General features: G+C 37.3%; 1 protein-coding gene and 1 non-coding gene across 2 annotated transcripts in view; one reads left to right on the plus strand and one right to left on the minus strand.

The window, feature by feature from the left end:
- The window catches only part of LOC140232327 (TATA element modulatory factor-like), a 32166-nt gene extending 24335 nt beyond the window's left edge, over positions 1 to 7831 (minus strand). The window contains exons 1-2 of the mRNA XM_072312457.1: positions 7585 to 7831; positions 3067 to 4335 (exon numbers count right to left, since the gene is read on the minus strand). Of these exons, the coding sequence (XP_072168558.1) occupies positions 3067 to 4335; positions 7585 to 7822 (1507 nt within the window). The 5' untranslated portion in view covers positions 7823 to 7831. The remainder of the gene's footprint in view (positions 1 to 3066; positions 4336 to 7584) is intronic.
- Positions 7832 to 8611: 780 nt separating this feature from the next.
- On the plus strand, positions 8612 to 8720 carry Trnai-uau (transfer RNA isoleucine (anticodon UAU)). The gene is made up of 2 exons: positions 8612 to 8649; positions 8685 to 8720. It is a non-coding gene; the product is annotated as a tRNA-Ile (tRNA).
- Positions 8721 to 24046: the final 15326 nt, after the last annotated feature.

Here is a 24046-nt window from a genome sequence, read left to right on the forward strand (position 1 = left end):
CTTTTTTTTTTGCACAAATATTGAACTGCACTTAATGCATACATGTACATTGTACAATGTAAACGTGTGTGTGTACTGAATGTGTGTCTGTCTGTCTGTCTGTCAGTTTTTTTATGACTGTATTCATATTGTGTAGGTCAGACAGAGCTTTACAACAGGTTTTTTAAATTCCCGTTTGCTTGATGAACCTAGAAATTGGGCACTGCAAAATAACAAAGAAACAGACAATGTGTCTGCAAGACAATGTGTCTGCAACACAAACATGAAGGATTTCACAGTACATGTAGGTCTATACCAATGATATTTACTGTACGTTCAAACAGTTATTCACCAAGCAAAGGATATTCTAGAAATCTCCATTATTTTTTAACCTACCAAGTCATTCCACAGAAGGTGTTGCAATAGACTCCCCCACCTCATTCAATTCTTCTTCATTTTTGTTAATAGGCACTATTGCACAGAGAAGTATCAGTCAAGCCATTGCAAGATGAATTTGCAATCAACTGAATAGATCCTTGTCATTTGATTGGTTGTTTGATATTGATCATTTGTCCCATTTTACTATTATGTCATCATTCGTGCAATTGTGGCTCCATTTACCATGTAATCTTGGATCTGTGCAATTTGCTCCAGTTGCACGCACGCCACGAGCCTGGCACCCTATGTATTAAGTAAAAGCTTGCATAATTTGCAGTGTGCAATGCGATCACGCATACTGACAGACAAAGCGCTAGTGTAAATAGCACTCAGCACTCTCTCGATTTCAAATCTCACACATTCTCTCTCGTTTCTAAATTCATAGAACATCAAATGACAAGGATCTATTTTTAGGTGTAAAATAATGAATGTTTTTTATTCATGCAATGGAAAGAATATTTCATTCGGTGATGGATGAAATTATTGATCCATTTCACTCAGCTGCGCCTCCTTGAATGGATCATTTCATCTTTCACCTCAGGAAATATTGTCCATTGCACTCATCATTATTCATTATTCACATTCACATTCACATTCATTATTTACACATTGTCACTGCTTGTTAATGTTGTCAAGCATTGCTAATTAGCTATTTATGCAGTGCATGCAATCTATACATCATCACAGTAAAGACCCATTCACTTTTACTGTTGATGCCATCAGTTGTAATGATGTACACTTGTACAGCTGTGTATGTACATAATGTGTACATAAGATCACTTTCACAATTATAGCCATTATTCAGATTACTTAAATATTATGACATTTTTCCCCTCAAATTACCCCATCCGAAACAAAAACAAGAAAAAAATCATTAGTATTCTACAGCTTGTACAATCCTTCTACTCAGAACAACAAATATCTGGAGACAGTTCTACCTGTTTAATCATAGTGCATTTTCCTTGTGGCAGAGGTACAAATACACTGTATACTCAGGCTGCTATGCATGTAAGTATTTGGGTGTGGATGCAATAACAGGCACTGTTTATGAAACAGATATTGATGTATACAGCAGAAGAACCTGTACTTTAACCCACTGAGGATGGACTGATTTTGCTACAACACCCGTTTCCCATAGACACCTGCCGAGTATACTCGGGACTCATCCTCAACGGGTTAAAGTGAAATTCCAGACAATTTACACTTTCACATTGATGTAAGCTACAAATCAACAGTGCCACCTGCCATGTACTGTAAGACCTATAGATTTGTGGAAGTTATTGTCGTCCTTGACTGGAGAATAATGTAGCAGTGTATGTAATTCCATTAAAAACCACTTGCTTAAAGGTAGTGTTTATCATTGGGAGCAGTGATTTAAAAATTGTTTGAGTTATCACATTTGATGCACATGTGTAGGTCCGTAATATGACAAAACATCCTACCATATGAAAAATTTTGCAATGAAGCCTATGGGAGATATCAATACTTTTATCAATAAACTATAAACTGTAGATGGTTTATTCTGGAAACAATTTTATTTCAACTATTGTTCAAATTTTACTATAGCTATTGTTCAAATACAAGTGTGAAAATCATCCGGAAGTCTCCTCTATTAAAAGCCTTTGAGATCATGCTCAAATGGTGTTATGCAGCTGTGAAGACAAAGTTAGCATTGTCATTTTGATGAATTACATCGTGGCAGTTGTGTGTGTGTGTGTGTGTGTGTGTGTGTGTGTTTGTTGTTCTTATTTTATGACCATATGCCATATGAACCCTTTTAACATACCAACATACATGTACGTACTTTTTCCATCTTGTAATACAGTACATGATTGCCTACAATGTACATTCATAAAGCAAAGAGGCCATTCAGTCCAAATGAAAGCAATAAATACAACATGTACTGTTTGTTTGTTTTCTACAGTTTTTTTTTCCCCAAAGTGGCAGCAGAGGTCACAATGAAAAGTTCATACGTTTATAGAACATGGCTTGGTGCTGTCCGATTATAAGAATTGCCTGTAACTTGGAAGACATGCTGATGTTGTATGGCAAAGAACATGTTGACTGTACCAGTGTACATGTATAGAAAATTAATCTTGAAGGCATCAATATGTACAAGTATTTAATCAATTCAAAATACCAGCATAGTTTATCAATTATACCCTTTTGCTGAACAATGTAAATAGTGCCACCCCTTCTAAACACTGGTTTCTAATGGTCATACACTGTCCGAACAGGGAAGACTTACAGCATGTTGGCCACAACACCACATCCACTGAATACAACTGTATGAGCAACTTCAACTCATCCGACCAGTTGGATCCACTTTGAATTGACCCACATACCAGCACTTGAAGGCATTAAAATGGAGATATGTGTATTTTTGTAAGATAAAGATAGATTATACAAAATATTATATGTGATTGAAGGTAACTATGAAAACAAAAACACAAAGCGCAATGATTAAAAAAAAAAATTATGCAACTAGACTTAATGTGAGCAAAACAAAATCAGACAGCATTTACTGGAAAGACATTTTTTTTTTTTTTTTGGAGGAGGGGTGGAGAAATGAAAGGAAAGTCTGCATAAGAGTGAATAGCATTTCTGTATAGGACGGATGATAATAACAACAGCAGCAGTGAAACTCACCATCTTCTTCGTCTGGAGGAGGTCTTGGTGTAACCTCCACCTGTCCAGCGTCCGTGCCAGATTTCTGCTGTCCTTCCTCATTCGGTGTGGGCGTCGAGTTATGATCATCCCTGACAGTACTGCTCTCCTCCGAACCGGACCGCGGTCGCTCGTCGGTGCTCGAGGACGGCGTGGTCTTGTCATCCTGGTCCTCGGACTCGACGTCGGCTGAGTAGGAAGGTGAGGCCCGCTGCATGAGAGCAATGGAGGCCTGCTCCACCAAGTTACCCACGTCTTGCGCCTGCGCTGCCGAGTGTATGGAATCGGGCATGTCGTTGAATCGCCCCTCCGAAATGATGCTGAAGTCGCTGTCGGTCGGGCTGCGCTTCCCGTTGGAGGAGGACGAGTAATGCTTGGGAGACTCATTTTCGGGGGATTCACGCGTATCGTACAGATAGACAGACGACTGCTCACTGGCTGTGTGTTCATTAATCACAACAAAGTCACTGTCGCTTTTGACCGAGGTCTGTTCGTCGGTGTTCTCAGATTCTGATTTGACTTCTACGTCACTGCTTTTTCTACACAAAGGAAGACCTGCATCCGCTGCCTCCAATTTCTCGTCAGCCTCCACAGTCCCAGTACTCGTGGAGTTACTACTTTCCATACTTTGACTGTGAACTTCATTGCCACAGCTTTCCCCTTCCTCTCCAAACTCTTTCACATCGCCAGACTTCACCAGCAGAAAACTGTCGGTTGACCGCACTATATCTGCATCTATTGCACTTGCCTCCACTTTTGATGTCGGTTCTTCAGATTTCTGTGCTTCCACTCTGTCAAGAGACAATCCCGTGGCTTCATCACTACTCTTGGGACAGGCTCCCTGCCTTGGCAAAACACTCTGTGACTGAGATGAACCCACATCGACATGGAGGGGAGTTAAAATGGTTTCACTCTTGGATTCCTTAGCTTCAGATTTTTTCTGTCCAGGGTGAGGCTTCTTGGCAAACCTAACAGCCCGTCTTTCTTTCCCTCTTTCATCTGAGTCATCACTGTCATCTTGTACAGGTTTGCTCTTCGTCTTCGAGGTCTTTCCAGTTGCTGGTTGCTTTCCCGCCTTTTCCGTCGCAGCCTCTCTGGTTGCTTCATCGACTTTCTCTGGTGCCGGCGTTTGCTTGGCTGGAGTCCTTTTGGGCTTGGCAGTCCTTACAGGATCACTACCCTGGGCAAGAAATTCACTGAAGAAGCTGTCCCCATCATCCAAGGAAACATGGCTGCTGGATCTTAGATTTCCTGTGAGATACAAGCAGAAATCAAATAGAAGAGTCCCAGTGGCATCATTCTATCAGTGTTTTCAGTTTGATCTGTGACTATTTAACACACATTATGTCAAAAGTAGACAAGCACTTTCTATGTACACCTGTACAATGTGTATATCTCTTTCAAGAAAACATTGAATCAAGTTATTATAAATTCAACTGGAGAGAGAATGCTGAAAATTCTCTAATCCAACATAGAAACCATCATTTATAAACTGAGTAACATTCAACTGATCAAATAACATTTTACTATTGGTATTTAGCTGACAAAACTGTGAATGGGTAAATTATGTAACATAAAAGTACAACAGCACAGGCTCTCTGTGAAATATGATAAATTGGCAAAGAAACAACAGAGCGGTAATTAGTATTGATGGCAAACACAAAACAGGTTGTCATTTGATTGCAGAATGTACAATGTTAATTATGTAGCATTGTCATAAGACTAATTGATTCATTGTCATCAAGTTGCTTAATATTGGCATAGATATGCAATGACTGGCTACTTAGGTGATTCGCTGTGGACATGATAAAATTTGGTTGTAGGCTGCACACTGTACCCCAAGTTCACTGCTTTACTTTATTTCTGTGAAAAATAGTGCTGTGTTATCGCTGGAGAATACTGATGTCGTGATGAATGCACTATTTGCAGCAGGGGTAGTTTCATTCATTCATAAAACAGCTAAAGAGCGTCAAGTGTGCTTAGTTTTGATTGGGGAGGGTACTCTTACACTCTTTGTAGCTCTCAAGATCTCGCATCTGATTGGGCCTTTACTTGATCAAGGAATGAAACAGTCCCTGCCATATCGGCGAATGGTATAGGCACAACGGCCCTGTCACATCACACAAAGGAATATACAATGTACATCTGTATCTGATTACTCGTAGAACCCTTGGAGGGGATCTACTAGTGTCTAGAACTTCTAGTACTACCGGTACAGACTGCAGTAAATTTAGTACTAAGTTAGTACCTACTGTACACTCACAATGTACTACAGTCTACTGTCTAGTTTATTCTGCACTTCTCTCTAACTAACATACACGCAGCCGCTGTCGCGAAGCGACGCGGCTGCACCTGTATTCCTCTCGTATACTACAACGTACAACGTAGGTAGTCGGAGAGCTAGAGGGCGCCTCTCCGACTACCTACGTTGTACGTTGTAGTATACGAGAGTGAATGCCATTCATAATAACACGCAGATGAGGAGTGAAGCAATAAGGACGTTTACAAACCTGATTTCAGCCACAGATTTCAGTGAGTTTTTGACGTAATCAAACAAAAAATCGCATACCGATTATTGAATGATTATCATAGATTACGATAATTCCTTGTATTTTAGTTTTCCACGATTAATAAAGATATTTATGAAGGAGTCGCACAACCACACTGAAAAATGACAACGTCTGCGAAGGAATAGAGGTGCAGCCGCTGTCTCTACAGCGGCTGCGTGTAGCTACACTTCTCTCCAGCAAATTGTTGGGGGCCTTTGCCTTGCTGCCGTTTAGACTATACGTACTGCCTGGCCATCACTGAGCTGATCACGTATCATGTTACTATTGTTAGGAAAACTAAAATTCCCCTCTACAACTGTACAGTAAAATGTTCCAAAATTTTGCTCTTTGAACTAAGTCTGGAAAGAGTTCCATATGTATGTACCCCCCCCCCCCATAAAGTAGGACTCCAGGGTCTGTGTTACCCTAGGAGTAGGACTGACTTTAGGACACCCAGATCAATCATCAATGTTAGATTCTATTTCATAGGAGGCAACCTTGACAGTAGTATTCTAGTAAACTTAATACTTCCAAAACAATCAGTCCTGGAGATGTTTCGGCATACTCGTGAAATAGGCCCCACCACTGCGTGTCCGTACTTATACTACGGCGGCTCGCCTATTTATACTTGTGAATTCAGCCCCACCGCGTGGCGTTCATTGGTACAGTAGGTAAGCACGGCGGTGGGGCTTCCTTCCACAGTATAATACTCGTGAATGCGGCCCCACCAAATGGCGTTTACGCGAAATTGATACAGTGGTGGGGCCGATTTCCACAGCATAGGTATAGCATCTTTCGTCCTCCCTTTCTTCTCGGAAGGACTCCCTAATGTCCCTCGACTAATTTAACGGCCAATTTAACCATAAATACAACGCTTACCGGTCATAACGTCCCCACGTCAAAACGTCCCCGAGCCAAAACGTCCTCGGGTACGACCAAAACGTCCTCGGGTGCGACCAAAACGTCCCCGGGCCCAGCTGGCACTAAAACGTCCTCGGGTCAAAATGTTCTCTGTCATGAATTTTTTTTAAAATAAAATCTAAGTATCACTTATCAATTCATAACGGTAAATGTGAAGAAATTTTGTTATTTAGAGCAGCATTTAACAGGTTAGGTGGCTCGCTGCTAGCTAGCTGTGCTGCCGTGCGCGCTGTCTGCTCCTATGCAACGCGAATTCGATGCAACGCAGTGATCGCCGAGCGAGTAGTTGCGATCAAGATTCCCATTAAGTAGATAAGTGACAAAAAAAAAAATGGTGAAAATTCCATTTCTACTGGACTCGAATCTCACTCAGATGCAAGTATTTAGGTTACTGGATAATTAGGGTGAGTTTGTGCATGTTTGGAGGTCATTCGACAAACAGGTGCGAAAGTACACTAGCGACAATGCGCCAGAGTGTAATGTGTGGCACGCATTTGACCCACAGAGATAGCGCGTGCGGACAAAAGCGGGGACGTTCTGGTACGCGACCCGGGGACGTTTTGGTTGGAACACGGCGGGGACGTTTTGACCCGGGGACGTTTTGACCGGATTCGAATACCACCCTACCTAACCCTAAACCCTAACCCTAACCCTAGGACCTACCCTTGCTTGCTAACGCACGGGTGCACGCGCACTGCGCGCGGTGGGGCCTATTTCACGATTTTGCCGATGTTTTTTGGCTGTGGGCAGTCAATGTGGGGCTAGCCTTGCTGGCTAATGTAATACATAATCATGTACAGTGTAGGCTAGAGTCTAGAGACCAAGTTTGCCAACGTCCACTCAATCACAGCAAAACTGCCAAAAAAAAAAAAAAAAAAAATCACTTTTCTGCCAGTTTGCGGTTTGCGTCTGCCTGGTCAACAAAATTAAATAAATGTGAATCAGCTCCACTTCAGATAGAATTTCTAGATTTAGGTCTTTCGTGCTACTAGCTAGGGGAAGAAACATGGGGGAATAGCATTAAATTTACCTTTCCCAAAATTGCTTGCATCAACATCTTCTGTTGCGGGAGTCGAACTTTGGTCACTCACACGCGTGGACCCCGAACTTCTCGGTGGTCTGCTGCCGGAGCTGCCGCTACTCGCACTCGAAGGGCTGGTGTCCTCCTCGTCCTCCCTTATATCCAAAACTTTGTCAATTGATTTTTGTGCCGTCGAAAGAGCCGTCTTAGCAAATGAAGACAAACTTGCCTGATTAAACCAACTCATCTTTAATCTTCAAGACGTTCTAAGGCATCGTTTACGTGAAAACAACCCACTTTATTACTAAAGAAAATACAATTCTTCAACTCGTTTTTCTTCGCCAAGGAGCGTACACGTAAACATCAGCCATCCAGTCCACAGTGCAATGACCTATGACATATGACAAGGCTTAATCGATTCTGCAATAGATAGATGACAAGTTGTTACGTGCAAAGTAGAAATTTTGAGCTTATTTTCTCCAATTTAACCAAGAAAGTATTCACAAATATCCTGTGTGTAGGTTATGTGCAAATAGTAGACTGATTTTACACCATAAAAATCGCATTTAACATTTTTAGTGGAACACACTATCTTAAGACAATATCCCCATTCTTGTAATGGAAGGATCGTTCATCAAGTAATAGGTAACAAAAAATAAAAAATTTGTCAAAATTCAAGAAAATTACCTTTTTTATGTCTTGATTTAAATTGTAAATTTTTATTTTATTTTTTTTAAAAGTTTTTAATTATATTTTTTCTTGAATTAACATTTGTAAAAGTGATATCAAAGCTGGTTTTGATATAATATCGTTATTGTTGCCAATTTTAGACGCTGGTACACCAACAGGGGAAAAAACTGTCAATTATCTTTACAGTTTGCACAGATATGAATGTAATAGGTTTTCTTGGCAAAAAGATAGTACCAATATATGAAATATTGATAGATAACGAGGATTGACGGCACATTTTACAACATGAGCCTGCCACAAAATCTTATTAGAATCATGTCGTTTTGGTACTCTTTCCCGCCAACCGTCCCCAGTGGCGCAATAGGTTAGCGCGCTGTACTTATAGACAGTACCCAGCGCCGTCTGGCTACACTGTAGGCATGCGGAGGTTGTGAGTTCGAACCTCACCTGGGGAAATAGGTTTTCTTTTGCTCTACGCGTTACCGTTTAATTTCGGCTTTAATGAGTTGGAGCAAATCCGCACGTCATGATTCAAAGACTTTCATGTCAAAGAAGTCATGATAAGAGGCTAGAACAACCTACTCTTAATTGCCATGTGATAGCGGAGGGAAAGATCCCCAAACGAGTAATAACGTTGTCGTTGCCATGGTCCAGAAAATGGGAAGTTTTGCCATTACGTATTATTGTGGTCCGATTATTTTTAAAGTATAAAAAAGGCTAAAAAGGTTAAAATTTGCATATATATCCTCAGTCTAATTTGCTGAAATGTTCTATAGCATTCTGTTTGTCTGATTTAATTGAATATCAAATCCAATGGACAACATTACTTGATACCATTGTATAGCACTAAGGTGTACTGACCTACAATAAACAAAGTTATTACAATTTAATCTGAACATGAATGAGAAATGGATCACGGTAGTTCGATAATAATTGACGAATGTATAGGCCTGAGTAAATCAGTGTAAATAGGTCAGACATGATTGATAATGTTAACTGGATTGATGGATATATGCCCCTAAGGGCCTTATCAGGAGTGGATCCATGAATTGCGTTTGTGGGGGGGGGGGGGGGGCATAAAAAATGTTTCACATGGTGCCACTTCCGGGTTTATTCAGCTGACAAGTAAAAAAAAAAAAAAAAAAACATTGCAGCCCTTGTACTCTGTAGCCTACTACTAGTATACGATGCACCGTTGGCTTTAAGGAGCGTATTAATTACCACGGAGCTTCATTGTTATAAGCTCCTTGATTATATTTAGGCCTATCTGATATGTTGGATTACGTTAATTAATTTAAGAGCGGGCTGCTTGTTATTCTTCCACTGTTTGTTGTGTTTATTATTCATGCCACTATCAATGTATATTCATATGTTGACTTGTGTGTCTTCCATAAACCTTTTCATATGTTTAATATTCGACAAATTTGTTAAACACAATATTCTGTTATATAGGCCTACATTATTATGCTATAATTACTTTCGCAATTATTCCAATTATTACATAATACCTATAGCTATTATTTCATTTTACATGTTCCATCTGATTAATTAAACAACGTTTCAATAAATCTGGCCTCCTGCGACATCCTCTGTCATCATTTTTCCCACGAGATATTACCTACAAAATAATATCTGTATAACACATATATCAGTTCAGTTCAGTTTAGGTCGTTTATTCATTTCTACAATAAAAACAAACAAACATGCAATGCATACATACAAAAATACAATATTTGATAAGAATGTATAACATAATAGATATAACAAATTAACAGAATAACGTACTTAGATATTTAACTGAGGAATACAGCCTTTGGTAAAATTAAATGTGAAATAAAAAAAAAAGAGAACTTGGAAGAAAGCTTTATTGAAGCATTGTGAGGATGTAAATTCTCTTAAACCTTCTAATGAGGTATTTTACCGATATGTTACAACAAGTGAGATTAATGGGGAAACACATAAAACACACACGCACACACACACACACACACACACATACAATACAAAGATATACAGATACAAAATAAGGGAGATCAACTTTTTCATTAATAATTCAATAATTCAGTAGTAATGACCTTTGAGGGATTTTCTTTAAACAATCATAATGTTTGACATGACTTAATATTATTTGGTAATGAGTTCCAGATGACAGGAAAGCTAAATCTGACAGATCTTTGAGTAAAAGTGGAGTTAACTTTAAAGGACAAGTCCACCTTCGTATACATAAGGATTGAGAGAATGCAGCAATATTAGTAGAACACATCAGTGAAAGCTTGAGGAAAATCGGACAATCAGTTCAAAAGTTATGAATTTTTGAAGTATCTGCGCAGTCACTGCTGGATGAGAAGACTGCTACAGTGTATGATGTCACATGCGTACAACGATGTAAGGAAAATAAAAAGAGAAGTTCACAAAACTTAACTTTTTGAATAAAGTGCACATTTCTTCGACTTGTTACTGACGTGTATTAAGGGTAATATCATTCCCCCTGCCTTCTGAAAGAGAGAAGTTGAGAATTCTTTCGCTATGCGAGAAAAAATGGAAATATGTTGAATTTTCTTTAATCTTTCTTTATATCGTTGTACTCATGTGACATCACAAGCCACAGTAGTCTTCTCATCCAGTCGTGACTGAGCAGAAACTTGAAAAATTCATAACTTTTGAACGGATTGTCCGATTTTCCTCAAACTCTCACTGATTGTGTTCTACTAATATTGCTGCATTCACTAAACCCACATTTCTATGAAGGTGAACTTGTCCTTTAAACAAATTAAAATATGGTGAATATTGCTATTTATATTAAACATTTGCATTATGTGCAATGGTAACATGTTTTTGAAATAAAAGAAGCCGAGTATTGCAGTATGGTAGGAATATAGATCTTGAAGTTGTATATTCAGTTATTTAAACAGTGGCATATACGAATGAAAACTATAATGACTCCCTGTGCAAATACGTACAGCCATTCTTTTGTAATTTCAAAATAGAATTTAATTTGTACTGATTATTGGACTGTTGCCCCAAACTGGTAGACAATGAGACAAATAGGGTAATCAACGAATTATACAAAATAAGGAGAACAGATCGGGATAAGCAATATTTTAGTTTGTGTAAAATGCCAACACTCTTCGAAACCTTATTTTTCACATAATCAAAATGCTCATTCCATTGTAAATGTCAGTTGTCAATTTGAATTAAAAAAAAAACTTACGTGATTACATTTCTTCAATAACTTAAAATCAGTAGTGAACAATATCATCTATACCTCAATATTACATCTATTTTGAAATGGAACAAAATATATGTTTTATCATAATTCACAAATAACTTATTGGTTTTAAACCCTTTTGTAACTTTACTCAATTCATGTTCAACAGTTTCTTTTAAATTCTTTACATCAGATTGGGTATATAAGATAAAGTGGTGTCATCAGCATACAAAACAAATTCAATTATTTTGAGAGGATTTTGTTATGTCATTAATGTACAATAAAAATAAAAGGGGACCCAAAATAGAATATTATATATATATATATATATATATATATATATATATATATATATATATATATAATATACAGTGTATATCATATAAATAAGCCGGCCTATTTATATGATAAAATTAATAAGCCTACACGTATATATCATAATCATACATAATAATTTGATATGAAGAGTTTGATCGCGAAACAGGGACTTTTAAGTGTCATTTTAAACATTTTAAAGTAACTCCATCATCACAATAGACTATAATAAGTGAAGCCAAATAAAATCCTTCCAACGATGCTTCATTTTACATTTTGTAACGAGGAACATTCCATGTTGAGAATAATCCTATTTTTACATTTCGCAAAATAAATACATGCGGTATGAGGAATGCAGAACTTAAAGGACAAGATCACCTTCATAGACATGTGCTGGGTTTAGTTAATGCAGCAATATTAATAAAATACATCAGTGAGAGTTTGAGGAAAATATTCTGACAATCCGTTCAAAATTGATGTTTATGAATTTTGTAAATTTGAAGTTTCTGCTCAGTCACGGCTGGATGAGAAGACAACTATAGCTTGTGTTGTCACATTTTGTACAACGATATAAAGAAAGAATAAAGAAAATTCAACATAATACAATGTTCACTTTTCTCGCATAACAAAAGAACACTCGACTTCTCTCTTTCAGAAGGTAGGGTGAATAATATTACCCTTAACATACGTCAGTAAAGAAATGTGCACTTTACTCTTTTTATTTTCCTTAGTATCGTTGTACGCATGTGCCATCATACACTGTAGTAGTCTTCTCATCCAGCAGTGACTTCGCAAATACTTAAAAAGGATTAACTTTTGAACGGATTGTCCGATTTTCCCCAAACTTTCACTGATGTTTGTTTGTTTGTTTGTTTGTTTTACTAATATTGTTGCCTTCATTCAATCCACATGTATAAGGTGGACTTGTCCTTTAAAGATGGCCCTTCCCTTTTGCATTCCTTCCCAAATAGCAGAGAACATGATATATTCTACCAGAATGACAAGACTATCGTAAATCTATAACATTTCTGTGATATTTGAAGGTTGTTAGCCGTTAAAATTCAAATAATGCACCAAACGCTCACCGTAACGTATTCTGTGTACTAGGCACAGCTACATACATTAATCCTCCTGTGGTTGTAATAACAATATATTATACTTCGAACAACAGATATGCATGTTAAAGCTGTCAGAAAAGAAGAATTCACTAGCTTCTCTTACTTTGTTATCAATGACAAATAACAACACACCACTTACATGAACTACATGTACAACTAAGTGCATCACACAGGTCTGTAAAACTAGACTAGTATTTAGATTTGTAATTTTTGCGTAGTTCGCAAAAAAATTATTCAAATCTTAACGGTCAATTTAACTAAACAAATAAAGACCCTCTTGAGTTCAAAATTTACAGGAGGTTTCCAAACAGTGTTTTCTTCAATAGCTAAGTGTTCTCACCAATTTTTAAAAAATTTGCATGCAAAAGGAATTGGCTGTCTTTAACGTTTTGCGATACGTTGTATAACACTTCGTATGTGACATTTTACATGTTTATGATAGAATTACATACATGTGTGTGTGTACGTATAGATGTCAGCAAAGTGCAGTTTGAAATTCAGTTCATTATACTTTTGACATGAAGCGGAATACACCGCATATCGAATTGTATGCGCTAGAGAGAGATATACGGTAGACTGAAATAACAGAGCGAATGGAATTCAGACTAAGGATGACGCACGTATACTCGGATGAAGTGCGTCGGATTGCGCAATACGCCATAGGTTTATAAGTTCACTTTCACGTTCACTGTCGGTGTCAGCTCGATAAAGTGGTTACTTCGCCTGATTTTGTATTTACCACCAGCGGTGAATTATGGAACATACCATGGGGATCGAGCCCCATTAGAAACCACGAACGCAATCTGGCACTTTTGCCACGCGAAGACAGATAATAATGATAATAATGATAATAATAATAATAATAATAATAATAATAATAATAATAATAATAATAATAATAATAATAATAATAATAATGATAATAGTAACAGGGGCAGATCCAGGAATTCGCTAAAGGGGAGGCGCCTTTACAAAAGGAGGGCGCATCCCCCCCCCCCCGCATTTTTCTTTTTATTCCGTTTGTTCAAAACAAATAAAGAGGGGGCGCGCGCCCGGTGCTCCCCGTCTAGATCCGCCACTGAATAATATTGATTTTATAGAAGAATAAAAACGTTCCGCGGCCATTCATAGGAGTGTTGCGCATATTCAAATTGAAATGTGAAATAGTCATCTGAACGATTCCCCACTAGCGGTCTCCAAAGATGACAGCGAATGATTTGAACTTTGGCCGTTCTTATATTAAATTATTCAATACTCATGTACCATTTAACTTGAATAAACATTCAAGGGACGAAGTTCAAACTCTCATGAATTTACAGTAATCCCTTCAAGAGGCCGATTATCCCTAACTTTAAAACACTAAAAATCGCTCACAGAGCAGAGCTGGTCCATTCTAAACAGTGGTTACTTAGTAGTTTTTGCACACGGGGGTTCGAACTTAGTATTTTGCACACGGGGGTTCGAACCCACGTGAGGATCATGCGCGCAACCTGGCACTTTTGTTGCCATGACGAGGAGCTATTTTACACCGGAAACGAATTGTGATTTGATTTGATTTGATTTGATTTATTCACAAAATGCATAAACATACATTATTCACAAATATGTACATAGTTTGTACATGAAACATGTTATTATACATTTTGTGTGGATCGTCATAAGCTATGAAAAGCTTGACTGGGACGTCCAGTATGGATAACGTACACATAATATGTACATAAACATCATACAAAACTTTTCTAAAACTCTCTAACCATAAATCATCGTTGATCGTCAATTTAACAGGTTTCTCTTGAAAAATTTGTTATTATTGTGAAATGGAGAATTTTTCTTGGGATTCTGTTTTCACCGGACACTCACGGTGGTAAAAGGATTCTTGAGAAAATGTGCCGGAAGAGAGGTTGGTTATTAATAATTTTGTTCTCATAATCAGTATCTTGTTTTACCTCCAAGTATTTTTGTTTTTGTTTTTGTTTTCTTTTTCTCATCAATCTCTTTTCTCTAGTTTGGTCCTAAGTTGAACCCGTGTTCCTTACCTAAATCTTCGCCCTTGGTTTCTCTACTGGGACCTAAAACATGATTACTTTTAAGTAATTTTATTTGCATTTCTCTAGCATTTTTACTCAGATTCAAATTTTCATAAATTGATCTCCATGTTTTATGTTTGTAATAAGGGTATTATTCTATTATGTTCATCCTAGCTGGATATGTCATTCCTCATTCTGTTTTGTTTCATTTGATGTGTCTTTCATTGGGAAATATGAAACTAAATTGAAGTGAAATTGAAATACTAGTAGTTTCTACATAAAATCAAAGAATAGATCTGATCAATGTAAAGGAATGTATAAAAAAAAAATATGCAGTTCTACGCCCCCCATACACGTCTTTTGCACTAGCAATAAACTGTCACGCAAACCCATTTTGAAAGAAAGTTAAAGACAACGATGGTTGAAAGAGTACTTGCAAGAAAGCCCTAATCTATAATTATGCATTTTGCCGCAAACTGATGATGCGATTAGGCTGCTTTCATTTTGAATGAAGTGCAATCCAATTCACTGAAACTCATCTCTTATGTTATTTGGTGAGTTTATCGTAAGTAATTACAACACAATTCTTGTTCTTATTTCACAGTTATTAAGATAAGATGATAAGGAAAAAATAATTAAATTAGGGTCTTAATGTAAGACCCTAAAAAAAGAAAGAAAGAAAGAAAAAAGGTGAGCACTTTATAAACCAAATCAATTGTATTCCTTTTCAGGGATAGGTCAGGTCATTCTTTCTTTTTTAGTTATCTTTTCTTTTTCTTTAGAAACAAAGATGGAAATGTAAATGAAATGAAGTGGAGTGATATGAAAACACGGGATTTTTTTCGAACTACTCAATATTTTTGTCACATTCTGTTGATTTTTAAATTACTGCATAACATTCGGCCCATATACATTTAAGGACTGTCATGAAATCGGGGAGGGGGAGGGGGTAGTACTTACCCTCACGTTCCGTACGTGGTACATGGTTTGAGCATGAATCATGCGCATCTGTACAATTGAATGGTCGCAGCTGAGGGATGTGTGGGCGGGGCTGCCACATTCTTGGTCAAAGTACTAGTACAAGATAAGCATGAGTGTAGTGTACTCCTACTCGCTGTATAAATAGCAAATTGTGCGCCCTCTGTCGTGCCAGCTCGACATTGTGGTTACTTCGCTTTGCCTTTGATCTATTCGCCAATTGGATTGCTTCGGACGCTATGTGGGGGGTTCGATCCCCACGTAAGAACCACGGGCGCAAACTGGCACTTTTATATCCTTAATCGAGTTTTTCTTCCTTATTTCCACATTGATTGTCAATTAAAGGGATCGTATAGTTTTGGTTAAGACCTAATTTCAGGTTTCTAACATTATTTGGTGAGATAATGAGAAACCTCTTATGAAATATGAAAGAGCATGTAATTCCATGAGGAATTCAATGTTTATTTGATGAAAATTGGTTTTGAAATGGCTGAGATATCCAAAACAGAGTGATTCCAATAAAGTGTGGGACCTACATTTTATTACGATCGCTTTGTTTTACTTTGTTTATGGATGTTTCAGTCATTCTAAGCCCGATTTTCATCAAATAAACTTTGAATTCCTCTTAAAATGGTATGCTCTGTACTATTTCATACGTGTTTTCTTGGTATCTCGCAAAAAATTAAAAGCCCAATTTTCATCTCCACCAATACTGTACCATCCCTTTAAGAAAGTACGATTTGACCCTTGATAATTCTTGAATGCTGTTCTGGACTATAACTCCTACATTCCGAATTTCATTTTGGTTGTTTTGTTTACTTGTTTTCACCTGTTTGTTTATTTTTCATTTTTTTTTTTACCAGTGGCAGATCGGGGGGGGGGGGGGGAGGGGCATCAGGCGTGCACCCCCTTAAATAATTTTGAAAATAAAGAAATGAAAAGAAAAAAAATGAAAGGGAGCACTTTATTTTTTTTAATTGTGAGTAGCACCAGAAAATTGCACTGATGCACAGGAGCCTTTTTTTTTCTTTTTGCTTGTCAGCTGATTAAAGCCAGAAGTGGCACCATAAATATTTTTGTGCACCCCCATTTACAGAATTCCTAGATCTGCCCCTATTCCCACAAAAGAAAAAACAACTAAGATTACACTGTGGCTCTCACAACACTTGAAAGCAGGCCTTCAGTTCATGAGCGAAAGCAAGAAAACACACACATAGTTTCTACATAAAATCAAAGAATAGATCTGATCAATGTAAAGGAATGTATACAAAAAAAAAAAAAATATGCAGTTCTACGCCCCCCATACACGTCTTTTGCACTAGCAATAAACTGTCACGCAAACCCATTTTGAAAGAATGTTAAAGACAACGATGGTTGAAAGAGTACTTGCAAGAAAGCCCTAATCTATAATTATGCATTTTGCCGCAAACTGATGATGCGATTAGGCTGCTTTCATTTTGAATGAAGTGCAATCCAATTCACTGAAACTCATCTCTTATGTTATTTGGTGAGTTTATCGTAAGTAATTACAACACAATTCTTGTTTTTATTTCACAGTTATTAAGATAAGATGATAAGGAAAAAATAATTAAATTAAATTAAATCTTTTCTTTTTCTTTAGAAACAAAGATGGAAATGTAAATGAAATGAAGTGGAGTGATATGAAAACACGGGATTTTTTTTCGAACTACTCAATATTTTTGTCACATTCTGTTGATTTTTATATTACTGCATAACATTCGGCCCATATACATTTAAGGACTGTCATGAAATTGGGGAGGGGGAGGGGGTAGTACTTACCCTCACGTTCCGTACGTGGTACATGGTTTGAGCATGAATCATGCGCATCTGTACAATTGAATGGTCGCAGCTGAGGGATGTGTGGGCGGGGCTGCCACATTCTTGGTCAAAGTACTAGTACAAGATAAGCATGAGTGTAGTGTACTCCTACTCGCTGTATAAATAGCAAATTGTGCGCCCTCTGTCGTGCCAGCTCGACATTGTGGTTACTTCGCTTTGCCTTTGATCTATTCGCCAATTGGATTGCTTCGGACGCTATGTGGGGGGTTCGATCCCCACGTAAGAACCACGGGCGCAAACTGGCACTTTTATATCCTTAATCGAGTTTTTCCTCCTTATTTCCACATTGATTGTCAATTAAGAAAGTACGATTTGACCCTTGATAATTCTTGAATGCTGTTCTGGACTATAACTCCTACATTCCGAATTTCATTTTGGTTGTTTTGTTTACTTGTTTTCACCTGTTTGTTTATTTTTCATTTTTTTTTTACCAGTGGCAGATCGGGGGGGGGGGGGGGAGGGGCATCAGGCGTGCACCCCCTTAAATAATTTTGAAAATAAAGAAATGAAAAGACAAAAATGAAAGGGAGCACTTTATTTTTTTTAATTGTGAGTAGCACCAGAAAATTGCACTGATGCACAGGAGCCTTTTTTTTTCTTTTTGCTTGTCAGCTGATTAAAGCCAGAAGTGGCACCATAAATATTTTTGTGCACCCCCATTTACAGAATTCCTAGATCTGCCCCTATTCCCACAAAAGAAAAAACAACTAAGATTACACTGTGGCTCTCACAACACTTGAAAGCAGGCCTTCAGTTCATGAGCGAAAGCAAGAAAACACACACATGCCAACAACAACAGCAACAAATAAGTCGTCCCAATCACTCGCATCCAGACATTCCGACTTTTACACGACTGGGGGCAGGGAAAAGTCTATTACTCTCCATTAACAAGTAAACTATCAAAGACTGAGGCAAAATGAAGTTACTATTACACTTAGCTATAGAGACAAAATAATGTTCCGGTTCAGAACAGAGGATCCAAAAGTGATGGGCTTGATGAATGTATGCAGATAATCAGGGAATGGATTAATACATGTATGTAAATGAATAAAAGTGACATACAGTGCACTCCCGTTATAACGAACACGGTTACAACGAAATTCCGGTTACAACGAAATAAAATTTAGGGCCGCAACATTATCAACTCTATGTATTTTTATTGTTTATTCATTCGGTTATAACGAAATTTCGTTATAACGAAGGAAAACTGCCGGTCCCGAGGACTTCGTTATAACGGGAGTCCACTGTACAAATAAGAAGTGGCAGATGAATGAGGAAATAAATTCAAAACAAAATGTCTTAAAAGATTGATAAGTGTAAAGAAAATGAACTAATTACATTAAAAAAAAAAAGATAAGAATTTGAACGATGAGACTGGGCATCTAATTTGATGTAACTACAGGTGACTCTCATTAGAACAAAATCCTTGGGACCACAAAATTTCTTTCATTATATCCCAGAAAATGAGGTGTATGAAGTTATCAAAATGATAATTTTGGTCCCTGAATTTTACTTCGTTGTATCCATAATTTTGTTATGACCATATATTTTTTTAATAGGAGTGCACTGTACACTTCACTATTTCAATTTGTAGACTGAGCAGGAGTTCACTGCACTTTTGCTGGATACATTGTACCATACATATACACACACAAACACAAACACACACACACACAAACACTCTAAACAATACATTAGAACAATATGCAGGTGTGTTTCTGTAACTGACTTAGAAAAGTTCTCCTTTCCCGAAAATGAATCAATTACTTTTTCAAAGGATTAAGATAGTAACCTAACAGATAAATTCATATCCATGTATCATAAACATACCACACTTTCCAGATTTCGGCCTCTTCAAAGTGCATTTTTTAGTTTTGTGCATGGAAAATAATTCAGGAAACAAGGTTCTTCATTTCTATGAAAAACTCATTGCACTTTTATTCAAGTACAGACATATTCATGGCAAAAAAAAATTAACATTTTTCTTTTCACGAAATGCCCTGACCCAGCTGATTACATGTGTTGCGCTGCCAAAAATACATTCATGACTCAGAGTCTGGTTTAGAAATTACATCTGCGTATACTTGCATCTTTGACATCACTAATTCCAATCAGGGCTTTGTTCAAAGGCTATAAATCTGCAATGTATTTTTGTACAATGACAAATACACGAAGAATACACTGCAAAAAGTCCGGTGTTAAATAGTGAACACCGAGCTGGTGTTAAATTTTCGGTGCTCATTTGTGGTGTTAGATTAACACCTACGGGTGTCATTTCCAAATTTTAAACTGTTTTTTGAAGAGTTTCTTAGTAACTGCACTTCTTGTTGATTTTTAATTTAAACAAGACGATCAAGAATTTTACATTAAAATACTAGATTTTTGAAAAAATGTGAAAATAAATTTACACCAAAGTAACACCAGCTGGTGTGGTCTCTTATTGAAGCTGGACGGGTGTTAAACCATTGATATTAACACCAACAAATATCAAATCAACACCATGCGGTGTCATTTTTGAATTAACACCAGTACAGTGTCAAAATAACACCAGGTACAGTGTCAAATTAACACCACGAAGTGTCAGGTGAACACCTTTCAGCACCATCACAGTGCATTTTTAACACCTGTGGGTGTGGTCCTGTATTGAAGTTTGATCGGTGTTAGATTTAACACCCGTGGTGTTAAATCTAACACCGATGTTTTTACAGTGTAGTATATTTTTTAGACAGTAGCTGGAAGACAAATTGAATACAGGTGTACAGGTACACATGAGAATATATTTTTATGCATTGCAAATTTACAAGAGACTTTTTTATAAAAATTAAATATTTCAATCATGTCCCATTGAGTGTCAGTTTTCTAATATCACATCTTTTTCACAGACCTCAAAATATGCTGTCTTTATGAAATAGGTAGACAATATGTATTGTGTAAGAATCCTTATTTGCTGTTAAAATGAAAGATGGCCTATATTCATTATACCTTTATTCTTATGGGAGACTCACGTTTTCCCTGTCTCACATGTTTTGTGACAAAGTCAAACATCTTGTAAAGGAGTTGTAAAGACAATTCGTCTCTTGAGTCAATATGAAATGACTTTCATGCATTTCACACACAAAAAAACCCCACCAAAAACCAAAGGAACACTTCAAAGGATATAACACAGTCTAGTGGAAACTTGGGACAATTGCATCAACAACAATAAACAAAAGGGTTTTTTTTTTAACTGACAAAAGACAGGCACTACAACAGGTAACTTGTTACAGGAGTAAAGGACAGTGAAACTACAATCTGTAACATAATACAACTGTCATAAATTTGCACTTATATACACATGTAATATTAGTATTCTTCATGATTAAAATTTGATAAAAGGAAAGATCTGAAATGTGCACTATGACATAATGAGTAAATAGGGAAACCCACACTATGGCGAGGTTGCTAGGACCACCAATTTTACCTTATCAAACCAAGTACATGTACATTGTTGAAACGCACTGAAAAGAGATCAGCTACATACACTAATGCAACAATTAAGACTGCCAATTTCACCCCATTTAAAGGACAGCTTCACCTTCATATAAGGATTGGGAGAATGCAGCAATATTAGTAGAACACATCAGTGAAAGTTTGAGGAAAATTGGACAATTGATGCAAAAGTTATGAATTTAAAAAATTTTTCTGTTGGAACTGCTGGATGAGGAGACTACTAAGGCTCGTGATGTCATGAGTACAACAGTATAAAGAAAATGTAAAGAAAATTCAACATATTTTCACTTTTTTTCACATAATAAAAGAGCACTTGACTTGCCTCTATCTAAAGGCAATGGGAATAATATTACCCATAACATATGTCAGTAATGAGTTGAGGGAATGTGTACTTTTTTTAAAAGATGAAATTTTGTGAAATTCTCTTTATATTTTCCTTATATTGTTGTACGCATGTGACATACATTGCAGTAGTCTTCTCATCCAGCGGTGACTGCACAAAAACCTCAAAAAATTCATAACTTTTAAACGGATTGTCTGATTTTCCTCAAACTTTCAATGATGTGTTCTACTAATATTGCTACATTCTCTCAATCCTTATGTTAATGAAGGTGAACTTGTCCTTTAATGAGGATACACAACAGTACATTAGCAAGCTCATCATAACGGGGATTCCCAGTATGTGATTCCACCCCGAGAGGAAGCTACACTTCAGTAACCTGTCACAGGGCTTGACATTAGTGGTGTTCTCCAAATTTCCAAAAGGCTATCTCTTGGGGCCCCATCCGGCAGCTAAAATTCAAAATGAATTTTACATTTCCCTTTATTTTGGGCCGCGACATTTCTTTTCGGGCCACAAAAATCTAAAATACAAAGATTTACGTGGCCCAAGTGGGCCCACAGAGAAAAAAGGTATTGAGCCCCGCCTATAGGATAACCAAAATTCCTACATGCTGCTGATGCACCAATGTTTGATATTTTGATATATGATTTGACCTGCCTCAATTCACATATCAATGCTTTAATTACTTTGTTTCTAAAACATTAAATCGGTCATGCAAGACAATAGCATGTTCATAGCCTGAACAGTCTTAAAAGATATGTAGACGAAGCGAAGGAAAAATGTAGTCTTACACATAGAAAAGTTTTACATTTACATGTGTCCATCATGATCTTTTATACCACAGGAACTCCCCTCATGTCATCTCTTCCATTAGAATGACCCTCCTTTGTGATAACTTTAAAAAACTGCAACTCAATGATAAATGACACAATGACCATTTACATGAATAGTTGTCACTATAGCAATTGCCATCTTGGTATCAAGGTACAGTCTTGTTCTCTGATGTTAAGTGTTTCACTCAAGGCACATAGTCAAAGCTTACCCTAGCATACCCCACACATGGTATACAGTACTGCAGTCCAGTCCTGAAGCTTGGCATGATACTTGCTCAGTGATTAGAATTATTGCACTGTGCATCACCGACTGCACAGCTCTTTCATTTTACATGTGTACAATGATCTGATCTCATCCTTCATCTTGTGTTTTCTAAAGCTTAGGAAACATTGTTGGTAATGTTTCATTGTAAAGCAAGACTTTGCAAACTCTACACAACGCAATTCATCTGATCATAATCTGAACTTCATTAGATGCAGAAAGCCATCTCATACTCTGTGCCCATTTCACAAGGCAAGTTTCAATGTCATGCATAATATGCACGGTGATAGTAACCATCCTCACCTTCACACACCATCTGACACTGACTGCCGCATACACAAATCACTGTGAAATTGTTAAATCCCCAACACATCTAGTCTTGCAGTACACTCATGCCATGTGACCATTACTTGTACAGATAAACATCACATTTTCCCATTCTACACAGTAGCGGACACAGATTAGGCAAACTTTTCAAATGCTGTATTTGTAAGATGGATTGATAGAAGGCCAATCAGTGTCTTCTAAAGCAAATCAATAGTTTTATGTACTTTGCTTTTTTAGTCAAAGCAAACGGGAATGAACTGATGTTGTCATCTCCTGACCGTGTCGAGACCGTGGACAAATCTGCTTCCAAATTTCACTTCTGTGGACACGACCTTTTTGTGTGGCCTGTGGTACAAGAGAGAAACCAAGTTAGATCATGAAGCACATTCAAATTTTCATGAGATAACATAAATCTAGATGATTTTGCAAAAATTCTGAAACTATACACTGAATTACATTGTACTGATAATGGTAATATTGGAGAATGTAATTTAGAGTTTGAGGAAAAGTAAAATACAGTTAAACTCGCCTAAGTCGACATCGCATATGTCGAATAATCGCCTAAGTCGATGATTTTAAAAAGTCCCGATTTTTCCCCATTGACTTACGTGTATTAATTCACTCACAAGTCGAATTTTGTAAGTCGAATACCCGCCTAAGTCGATGAAATTCAAGGAACACTTTCACGGAAAAACCATTGAATTCACTGTGCCTAAGTCGAATAAGATTTTATTGTGTAATAAATCACAGCCAAAATCATGAGACGCCAGTTTTTGTTTACATACAGTATATACCAAAAGAAACTTTGCGTTGATAAACGCAAGTGGTTTCACCTGAATCGTTAGTAACGCAAAATAACGATCGGGAAAATGAACGTTTGTACAGGTAGTAACGATGAGTAACGATCCCTAGCGCAAATTAACGATGTTTCGTTAACATTAACGAAAGGTAACGCAAGAACTGACGCCAGATTTTGGTTTTGTAACGAGACCTGGTGAAAGGACGACGTAATAACCCCGGC

This window comes from Diadema setosum, chromosome 8 (genome assembly GCF_964275005.1).
Source record: "Diadema setosum chromosome 8, eeDiaSeto1, whole genome shotgun sequence".
In the NCBI taxonomy this organism is placed as follows: Eukaryota; Metazoa; Echinodermata; class Echinoidea; order Diadematoida; family Diadematidae; genus Diadema; species Diadema setosum.